The sequence below is a fragment of the Salmo trutta genome, chromosome 37, assembly GCF_901001165.1.
Source record: "Salmo trutta chromosome 37, fSalTru1.1, whole genome shotgun sequence".
Lineage (NCBI taxonomy): Eukaryota > Metazoa > Chordata > Actinopteri > Salmoniformes > Salmonidae > Salmo > Salmo trutta.
In genome coordinates, this window is record NC_042993.1 from 3,446,669 (window position 1) to 3,457,556 (window position 10,888).

A 10,888-nucleotide genomic window follows, 5' to 3' on the forward strand; every position below is an offset into this window, starting at 1 on the left:
TGACAGGAGAAAGTGGTTCTGTGTCTGTCATCATGACAGGAGAGAGTGGTTCTGTGTCTTTCATCCTGACAGGAGAGAGGGGTTCTGTGTCTTTCATCATGACAGGAGAGAGTGGTTCTGTGTCTGTCATCATGACAGGAGAGAGTGGTTCTGTGTCTTTCATCCTGACAGGAGAGAGGGGTTCTGTGTCTTTCATCATGACAGGAGAAAGTGGTTCTGTGTCTGTCATCCTGACAGGAGAGAGGGGTTCTGTGTCTTTCATCATGACAGGAGAGAGTGGTTCTGTGTCTGTCATCATGACAGGAGAGAGTGGTTCTGTGTCTTTCATCCTGACAGGAGAGAGGGGTTCTGTGTCTTTCATCATGACAGGAGAAAGTGGTTCTGTGTCTGTCATCCTGACAGGAAAGAGGGGTTCTGTGTCTTTCATCCTGACAGGAGAGAGTGGTTCAGTGTCTTTCATCATGACAGGAGAGAGTGGTTCTGTGTCTGTCATCCTGACAGGAGAGAGTGGTTCTGTGTCTGTCATCCTGACAGGAGAGAGTGGTTCTGTGTCTGTGGATTCCCTGCAGTCCCAGGTGTCTCTGTCCAAGCTGTCCTCAGGGGCCACGTACGAAGTCAGTGTGATGTCCACCCTGGGGAAGAGAGAGAGTGATCCCCTCATTGCCATCATGACCACAGGTGATCACCACACTTACCTAGATCTATTGTGCTGTAGCAACTCACCATTACAGTACATCATCATGCATTCTGCTTTGGATGTGGAGTGCAGAACGATCCAGAGTGCATTTGCCTTATTTTTACCCACAGTTTCAGTTTCTTGCTCTGCAATATGACAACAATTAAGTGTTTTAAAACATGACATAAAGGCATAACAATAATTGTTATTTAGCTAAATTCACCATGTAAAACACATTGTCTTTGGACTGCAGTACCTGCCCCTCCAACTGTTCTCCAAGCAGTTAACGTAACAGATACCAAGGCAGTGCTGCAATGGACCCCCGCCATGGGCCAAGTAGACCGCTTCATCATCAGTTATGAGTCTGCAAAAAGTGAGTGTGGTATCATTTCCTGATGAAACGATACGGTGAACATACATACATACATACATACATACATACATACATACATACATACATACATACATACATACATACATACATACATACATACATATAGTTATACAGTTCCTTCAGAAAGTATTCAGACCCCTTGACTTTTTCCACATTTTGTAACTTTACAGTCTCATTCTAAAATGTATTAAATAAAAAAACTCCTCAGCGATCTACACACAATACCCCATAAGTGAAAACAGGTTTTAAGACATTTTTGCTATGAGACTGGGAAATGAGCTCAGGTGGATCCTGTTTCCATTGATCATCCTAGTTAAATAAAAAATAAAACAACTTGATTTGAGTCCACCTGTGGTAAATTCAATTGATTGGACATGATTTGGAAAGGCACACACCTGTCTAAGGTCCCACAGTTGACAAGTGCATGTCAGAGCAAAAACCAAGCCATGAGGTCAAAGGAATTGTCCATAGACCTCCGAGACAGGATTGTGTCGAGGCACAGATCTGGGGAAGGGTACCAAAAACTGTCTGCAGCATTGAAGATCCCCAAGAACACAGTGGCCTCCATCACTCCTCAGTAAAAGGCACATGACACCCCGCTTGGAGTTTGCCAAAAGGCACCTAAAGACTCTCAGACCATGAGAAACAAGATTCTCTGGTCTGATGCCTCAGGACTACCTGGCTTGATGACTCCTTGCTGTCCCCAGTTCACCTGGCCGTGCTGCTGCTCCAGTTCCAACTGTTCTGCCTGCAGCTATGGAACCCTGACCTGTTCACCGGACGTGCTACCTGTCCCAGACCTGTTGTCCCAGACCTGCTGGAACCCTGACCTATTCACCGGACGTGCTACATGTCCCAGACCTGCTGTTTTCAACTCTCTAGAGACAGCAGGAGCGGTAGAGATACTCTCAAAGATTGGCTATGAAAAAGCCAACTGACACTTACTCTTGTGTTACTGACTTGTTGCACCCTCGACAACTACTATGATTATTATTATTTGACAATGCTGGTCATTTATGAACATTTGAACATCTAGGCCATGTGCTGTTATAATCTCCATCCGGCACAGCCAGAAGAGGACTGGCCACCCCTCATAGCCTGGTTCCTCTCTAGGTTTCTTCCTAGGTTTTGGCCTTTCTAGGGAGTTTTTCCTAGCCACCATGCTTCTACACCTGCATTGCTTGCTGTTTGGGGTTTTAGGCTGGGTTTCTGTACAGCACTTTGTGATATCAGCTGATGTAAGAAGGGCTATATAAATAAATTTGATTTGATGAAACCAAGATTTAACTCTTTGGCCTGAATTCCAAGCGTCACATCTGGAGGAAACCTGGCACCATCACTACGGTGAAGCATGGAGGTGGCAGCATCATGCCGTGGGGATGTTTTTCAGCGGCAGGGACTGGGAGACTAGTCAGGATCAAGGAAAAGATTAATGGAGCAAAGTACAGAGAGAACCTTGATGAAAACCTGCCCCAGAGCGCTCAGGACCTCAGACTGGGGTGAAGGTTCACCTTCCAACAGGACAACAACCCTAAGCATACAGCCAAAACAACACAGGAGTGGCTTCAGGACAAGTCTCTGAATGTCCTTGAGTGGCCCAGCCAGAGCCTGGACTTGAACCCGATCGAACATCTCTGGAGAGACCTGAAAATAGCTGTGCAGCAACACTCCCCATCCAACCTGACAGAGCTTGAGAGGATCTGTAGAGCAGAATGGGAGAAACTCCCCAAATACAGGTGTGCCAAGCTTGTAGCGTCATACCCAAGAAGACTCGATGCTGTAATCGCTGCCAAAGTTGCTTCAACAAAGTACTGAGTAAAGGGTCTGAATACTTATGTAAATGTCATATATATATTTTTTTATATATAAATTAGCAAAAAAAAAAATATATATATATTTTTGCTTTGTAATTATGGGGTATTGTGTGTAGATTGATTAGGAAAAAAACAATTGAATCCATTTTATAATAAGACTGTAACATAACTATATGTGGAAAAGTCAAGGGGTCTGAATATTTTCAGAAGGCACTGTAGACCAGTGGAGGCTGCAGAGGGGAGGACGACTCCTAATAGTGGCTGGAATGGAGCAAAGGGAATGGCATCAAACACATAGAAACTGCTCCAGCCATTACCACGAGCCCGTCCTCCCCAATTAAGGTGCCACCAACCTCATGTAGTATATACTATGTACCATAGCTAGTATAACTACACCTGTACATTGTATACTGTTCTACCCACGTTCCAAGCTGTGATTCAGCCTAAGCTGCGTTCCCTGTCCCTCCTCCCTCGTCTCTCCCACAGCTCCTAATGTAACAGTGACAGTGATGGTGTCTGGTAACTCAGTAGACCAGCAGCTGAGAGGGCTGCAGAGAGCCACCCTGTACACAGTCAAAGCCCTGAGCCAGAAAGACAGTCTGCAGAGCACAGCCATCACTACCACCTTCACAACTGCCAGTGGTGAGTACACAGGGTGGAAACACACTGACATGCACCACATCACATGTAACTACAGCGTAGAACCTCAAAGATAGAAGCTCAGAGTTACGGACTGACCGGTCAAAGTTACAAACATTTCAGTGCTCCAAACGACCTCTATTCCCGGCACGTTGGTATTTCTGAGGTCCTACTGTATAGGGAAAAGAACCAGGACAGAAAGTACCTGTATGTGTGATGGTTTGTCCTTCAGCTGTAAAGGCCGGTGAGGTGGGCGCTCGTTCTGCTGTTGTATCATGGAAATCCCCCAGTGTTGCGTTCAGCAGATACAGAGTGACCTATCAGACGGCAGGAGAGGAGGCCAAGGTGAGCTTTACTCCTCACATGATACATTCATATGAACTTAATACCACAACTATACTGCTACTATATTGTATACCAATGCTACAGATGTAGGATCTTCATTTGAGCCAGTTTGCTACAGCAGGAAAATAATCCTGCCGCAACAGAAACTGTGAATTATGTTTATTATAAGTAATGGACATTTGTATAAGGGCTGATTCATTTTTTCTTAAAGGAAAATCAGTGGAAATTACTAGCTTCAGAAGACTTTTTAAACCTCAAATACCCCCCCCAAAAAACTATCAAATGAAGATCCTGCATCTGTATACAATGTTGCGTCCCTTTAACCAGGGCCCATAGTCAAAAGTAGTGCACTATATAGGAAATAGGGTGCCATTTGGGACGGACTATATGAGGTGAAACAACAGTGCATGAGGTAAAACAGTTTCAGACATCTGTTTCTCTGGTCCTCTATCTCCCCAGGAGGTGATTCTGGACTCCACGGTGACGGAGTACAAGCTGACTGGACTGTTCTCTATGTCTAAGTACACGGTGCTGGTACAGGGAGAGAGAGAGGGACAGTACACATCTATTGTCACCACTGAGTTTATCACAGGTAGGTGTTACAGACCAGCAGTGAATTTCGAAAATGTACTTTGCACATGAGTCTCTCCATTTCATCAACTCAAGGAAGCAGGGTTACTTATCTTTTACAGAGAATATAGTAATTGTATAGTAATGTTATAGTAATCGTATAGTAATCTTATAGTAATTGTATAGTAATGTTATAGTAATGTTATAGTAATTGTATAGTAATCGTATAGTAATTGTATAGTAATTGTATAGTAATCTTATTGTAATTGTATAGTAATCTTATAGTAATTGTATAGTGATCGTATAGTAATTGTATAGTAATCTTATAGTAATCGTATAGTAATCTTAAAGTAATTGTATAGTAATTGTATAGTAATCGTATAGTAATTGTATAGTAATCGTATAGTAATCTTATTGTAATTGTATAGTAATTGTATAGTAATTGTATAGTAATTGTATAGTAATCGTATAGTAATCTTATTGTAATTGTATAGTAATCTTATAGTAATTGTATCCCCTCGGCTCAGGAAAACTGCGCTTCCCGTTCCCCACGGAGTGTTCCCAGGAGCTGCTGAACGGAGCGCTCCAGTCAGGAGAGGTGGATCTATACCCAGAGGGCAAGGAAGGAAAGGCAGTCAGAGTCTACTGTGACATGGAGACTGAGGGAGGCGGCTGGACGGTAAGATACATGGCTTCTCTCTCTCTCATGGCTTTGAATGGGATTGAATCATCAGCCATCTGATTCCAAAGGTTGACAATCACATTTCCTTTTGAATAGCTGAATTTTGTTAGACATAGTACGTGGGGGAATGGTAGAATGGCTATAAATGTGGGACATCTATGCATATTTCTTTTCTATGGTGAGTCTGTTTCCAATATCAGCTTTGTGAATGTGTTGCATACTGTAGGTGTTCCAGAGGAGAATGAACGGGAAGACAGATTTCTTCAGAACCTGGAGTGACTACACTAACGGCTTTGGAAAACTCAGCGAGGAGTTCTGGCTCGGTAAGGTTTGGCTCAATGCTGCTGATCCATTCAAAGTCCTCAGAAGAGGACAAACAGGAAACTGTAGTTCAGGGATGGGGTCATTTTTATTATAATTTCAGTAAATTGGAAGGAAGTAAACAGAAATGAATTTTCCAATTTTCCAATTTTCTTTAATCCTCTCTATGAGAACATTTTTAAATAGGAATTTCAGTCCAGTTCTTGAATTGACTGAATAGAGGACATGCATAAAGATGGCGGCCCCCATGTACTTACCACAAATACCTCATTTGCTAAGTTCGTCCTATTATACAGTGGTTTCCATTATTCTTGTTTGGAATCTGCATTAGCTTCAGTAAATCTCCAAGATGGTGGCAATTTGAATTTTTTTTTACGAAAAAGTAGTTTGTGCTGATTTACTGGCACATTGAGTCATGTCACGCTCCGTAGTTTAAAACCTCTGTGTGTCATGCTAAAACAATGACGGCATATCTGAATTCCTCCTTCTTTACGCACCCTCACCATTGAAATGGAATTGACCCCAACCATGCTAACTGCATCAAAAGGGAGGCTACTACCAAAGCTTACCGTATGTACTCTACATAGCTCACAGCTTGAACATAGAGTACATAGTACATAGTATATTTTAAATGATGTCCTAATCTTCTCTCTCTCTATCTCTCGTCCATCCAGGAAATGAGCTGCTTCACAACCTGACCAGCATGGGCCCAGTGAGCCTGAGAGTGGACCTGCGTTCAGGCAACGATACGGCCTACGCCCATTACTCCAGCTTCACCATCGACTCAGAGGACAAACACTACGCCATCCAGGTGTCTGGATACACCGGCACTGCAGGTAAAAGGGGAAGGATGGAGGAGAAAGGAATGCAAATATAGAATGTGAGGACAGAGCCTAGCAGAGCAGAATGTACACTAGCCAAGATAGAATGTGAGGACAGAGCCTAGCAGAGCAGAATGTACACTAGCCAAGATAGAATGTGAGGACAGAGCCTAGCAGAGCAGAATGTACACTAGCCAAGATAGAATGTGAGGACAGAGCCTAGCAGAGCAGAATGTACACTAGCCAAGATAGAATGTGAGGACAAAGCCTAGCAAAGCAGGTGCTTAAGGTTGAGGAACCAAAACTCAAATAGGCTCACAAACAAATATTTAATACGAGGTCAATCCCTTTCACATAATTTCACTAAAGTTAACATTTTACTGAAGTGAGTGGTAGGATTGGTCCCTCACTCTACAAATCCTGAAATGTTCTTCTTTCTTTCTTCCCCATCACGTCTATAAGGTGACTCCATGAGGTACCACAACGGGCGCCCATTCTCCACCAGAGACAAGGAACCCCACCCCCTGGGCATCCACTGTGCCAGGGCCTACATGGGCGGCTGGTGGTACAAAAACTGCTACAAGACCAACCTCAACGGCCTCTATGGCACCAACAGCAACAACCAGGTACGACTAGTATCAGTATCCTCCCACTAAGTGATTTTGTCGTTGCTTTGACATTTTGATTACAGTACCTTTCCTGGTCTTTGCTATTGCAAGACAGCACCCCAATGTTGATATGCTATAAACACTGCACCACATCTCGAGTGTTTCAATTTCAACCATAGAGAATGATAGAGGACTCTTCTTTGTATCTGTCCAATTATGGCATCTGTGAGCGCACTGGCAGCACCATTAAGGCCATCTTCATTTTGAATTAGTTAATTTTTTATTCTACGACTTCTATGAGTTGGTATACAAACTGAAAAGGTGCATAGTGCCACATGGAGTGTGTTATTTGATCAGGTATAAAGCCAAGGTTTGTGAATTACTGCCACCTGCAGTTATGGAATGTTTGCTCATGTATAATTCATTGGCTGATCCCTCAGATGGATTTATGAGATCCTTCATTAACCCATAGGAAGTCCAACCCAGTTGACTACTTCAAAATGGTGATATTTCTCAATGACGATGCCCATGCTAAAACGAGCTTTTAGGCACTAGAGTCCTCTATCTATCTCTATGATTTGAAGAGACTTCTTATTTGAAGTTGTGTCAACTGCTATCAACTCTTATCAACTAATGTAACTGAATTTAAGTTTTGTCAACTCAACTTAATCTACTAAATGAACGTAACTCAGCTGCTTGTGCTGTGTTATAGGGTGTAGTGTGGATAGACTGGAAGGGCAAAGACTCGTCCATTCCCTTTACTGAGATGAAGTTCCGACCAGCCAGGATCTCCATCACAGCCCACGGCTAAGACTGTCCTCTGACTCGTTCAGCCCTAAAACCCTTCCTTTGAGAAACAGAAAAGTTGAGCACCAAGAGACCATAAATGTGTGGATGTCGCACATCCTGCATCTCAAATTCCGCCTCAACTTGCATGTCCAGTGGTCTTAACAGCCGTCACAACAGACAGCGCATCAGTCCGTACTTGTACTGTACAGTGCAGTGCACCAGGGTCCTGTTCTGTACCTTTATCATGCTGTCTATCTCAGCTGTATTTGTAGACAGGAAATATTTCTGATTGCAGCATTTTGTATAGTTTTGTTTTATGACCAAACTCTTACCGTCTCCAACTATATGACTGTTCTACTGTTCTGACCCCAAAGCATCTCTACCTGATGCACATCACAAAGGTTACCCACCCCACTACTACTGTAATAAAATATGCACTGTCTCACTCTATTGGAATAAATGAGGCAAATGAATGCCTGGATGGAGATGGGTTTTTTATACTCAACTATGTGAGTGGTGTTGTGTGTGTGTGACTGGCATCATGGGAATGATGTCAATCTGCTAACAGGATTCTTCAGGTGTTGCCAAGGTTACTCATCACCATGTGTAGTTCACCTGTGCTATACATGCTTATTTCACATATTTCAGTTCTGTTCACAGATACAGTATTTTGTGAACTGATTTGAAATATTTAGACAAGAGGAGAGAAGAGTGCAGGAGGTGGCCTCGGACAGGTTAGTAATCAGTAATAAGATGTGAAATCATCATTACTAAACACATTTCCAGTTGACAGTTATGCAATATAACACCCACACCCGGGCTGCGTCCCTAATGGCACCCTATTCCCTATGTAGTCCACTACTTTTGACCAGGGCCTTTAAGGAATAGGGTGCCATTTGGGACACAGATTCAAACCCACCTACACAAACTGAGGCTAAACATCCCTGGTGTGTTTCTGTCACCATCAGCATTTTCAATCAGTGACAATCTAACACAATCTAATTCACTTCTCCCTCCTCCAATAGGCATTTAGTTCCTGATCTAACAACTCAGCACACTCTGCTCTGAAATGTCCATTTATCAAGGCTTCCCAGGAAAGAAGATGAGTCGGTATGGAGCTCAACTCCGTGAGGTCTCTAGCACTGCAGCATCCAGAGGAAAGAGAAATGAAGCTGAACATATGAAGCTATTGGCTTGTCATGTCTTACCACAGAAGCACCGACTGAGTGTGTTCCAACTATTGAGCAGACATTTGGCAGCAGAATGGCTTCAGTCACAAAGCTCAGCGTTCTACTGGCCGTTGATGCCTATAAAATGAAAGAACAAGGTGAAGAATCCTCCTTCTCCACGACTCCTGTGGGTAAAGACTACTGGTTGATCACCAGATCCTCAGCTGAAGAGAGTCTGCTGCTGTGAATAGCTCTAACCCTTCACCTGAGACTTCCACCCTGGATGCAGACTTATGGGATCGTCTAAAAGCTATCTGTGAATCTGAGGAACAATTCTTATCTCCAGATCAACAACCCCACTCAGTCAGACTCTGGGCGTTACAAGGTGGAGTGCTGGACAAATGGCACAGGGTCCAAACAGAAGAACATAGACCTCACCGTTTTCACAACTACAGGCAAGAAGCCAGTTGTGCCATTTATCCAGTTAGGAGAGACAGTAGACCTGTTGTGTGGGACGGCAAGGGGTGGTGACAATGTGACCGTCCGGTGGTTATATTTGAACATTTGGGACAACATTAGTTCCCTAGCACCTTTCTTGGAGGACGAAATGGGAAAGCAAATGGTTGAGAACAGCTCCACTCTACGTATCACCAACTTCCCCACTGAGGACAAGATATCTTTTCTTTTAATGGTACTGGATCCCCAGCAATGTGTTTACAGGGAGTTGATGGAAGTGAGGCCTGAGGCAATGTATCTCCATTGCTCATTGGGAGAAAATGCAGTGCACTGCCTTGCTTTAACACCAGTGGAGAAGAGTTGCATACTGGCAGATTTAGTTAGAATAGCCGTGTGAAAACGCCTCTGAGGAAAACCTCACTGGTCAAGGGAAACAAATGTACATGGTGGATGGAAGTGTCAGGAACTTACACCCTGGTCATCCCATCTCTGATGCTGAACCACACAGGCTTCTGGATGTTTTAGGGGTTTCAGGATTCTTCAATGCTGTGACCTGCTGGCGTGCTGCAAGTCCGAGTCCCACACAGAGTTCTTCTCAGAGGGAAGGGAAGCTGCCCTCGGCTGTAACGCTGATCTCACTCAGCCTGCTGAGGTTGTATGGTACAGACAGAGCGCTCTGGTGGACGATGTTATCATGGACACACAAAACATACTGTATGTCTGCCAACGCAGAAATGATTTGAGGACATGGAGGGCCGAATGAATGTGTCTAGTCTTCACTCCTCTTTGGTGCTCTCTAACGTCTCACTGGAGGACAGTGGGAAGTACTGGTGTGCTGTCATCTATGAAGACGTGTGTGTGTCAGTGACTAAGACCCATCTGATTTACGTTGAGAGAGATCCCTTTGTTGTCGATTCAACTTTCTATGCAGTGTTCTCGTCATTGCTGGGCTGTGTTCTGCTGGGGATGGTCTGCACTCTGATCACTGTGAACATGAAGACCACGAGAAAAGACTGGGCGTCTCTACAGACTCTGAGGACTGCAGCCCAGACACAGGGACAACTAAGCAATGGAGAGGAAGAGGAGAGGGAGGAGAGAGAGGAAAGGGAAGAGAGAGGGGAAAGGATAGAGAGTGAAGAAAGTGAGTTATGAGAGAAGAGAGAGGGGAGGAAGAGAGAGGGGAGGATGAGAGAGGGGAGAAAGAGAGAGGGGAGCAAAGAGAGAGGGGAGGAAGAGAGAGGGAAGGAAGAGAGGAGGGAGGGAGGATGAGAGAGGAGAGCGAAGAGAGAGGGGAGGAAGAGAGAGGGGAGGAAGAGAGAGGAGGAAGAGAGAGGGGAGAAAGAGAGAGGAGGAAGAGAGAGGGGAGGATGAGAGAGGGGAGGATAGGGTTATGAGAGAGGAGGGAAGAGAGAGGACAGGATAGAGTTATGAGAGAAGGGAGGGAAGAGAGAGGACAGGATAGAGTTATGAGAGAGGAGAGGGAAGAGAGAGGACAGGACAGAGTTATGAGAGGGGGAGGGAAGAGAGAGGACAGGATAGAGTTATGAGAGAAGGGAGGGAAGAGAGAGGACAGGATAGAGTTATGAGAGAAGGGAGGGAAGAGA

The 10,888-nt window shown here is 44.3% G+C and overlaps 1 protein-coding gene across 7 annotated transcripts in view; it reads left to right on the forward strand.

Annotated features, from left to right (window-relative positions):
* LOC115177505 (tenascin) overlaps window positions 1–8,146 on the forward strand; it is a 29,756-nt gene extending 21,610 nt beyond the window's left edge. For 6 of the 7 annotated variants that reach the window (XM_029738335.1, XM_029738330.1, XM_029738332.1 and 3 more), the window contains 10 exons: window positions 535–678; window positions 930–1,049; window positions 3,371–3,526; window positions 3,756–3,868; window positions 4,328–4,460; window positions 4,966–5,117; window positions 5,347–5,443; window positions 6,116–6,277; window positions 6,725–6,888; window positions 7,583–8,146. In XM_029738335.1, coding sequence (XP_029594195.1) covers window positions 535–678; window positions 930–1,049; window positions 3,371–3,526; window positions 3,756–3,868; window positions 4,328–4,460; window positions 4,966–5,117; window positions 5,347–5,443; window positions 6,116–6,277; window positions 6,725–6,888; window positions 7,583–7,681 — 1,340 coding nt within the window. In that variant the 3' untranslated portion in view covers window positions 7,682–8,146. Of the gene's footprint in view, window positions 1–534; window positions 679–929; window positions 1,050–3,370; window positions 3,527–3,755; window positions 3,869–4,327; window positions 4,461–4,965; window positions 5,118–5,346; window positions 5,444–5,988; window positions 6,012–6,115; window positions 6,278–6,724; window positions 6,889–7,582 lie in introns of those variants that run through there. The other variant, XM_029738336.1, reaches the window with a different exon arrangement.
* Window positions 8,147–10,888: the final 2,742 nt, after the last annotated feature.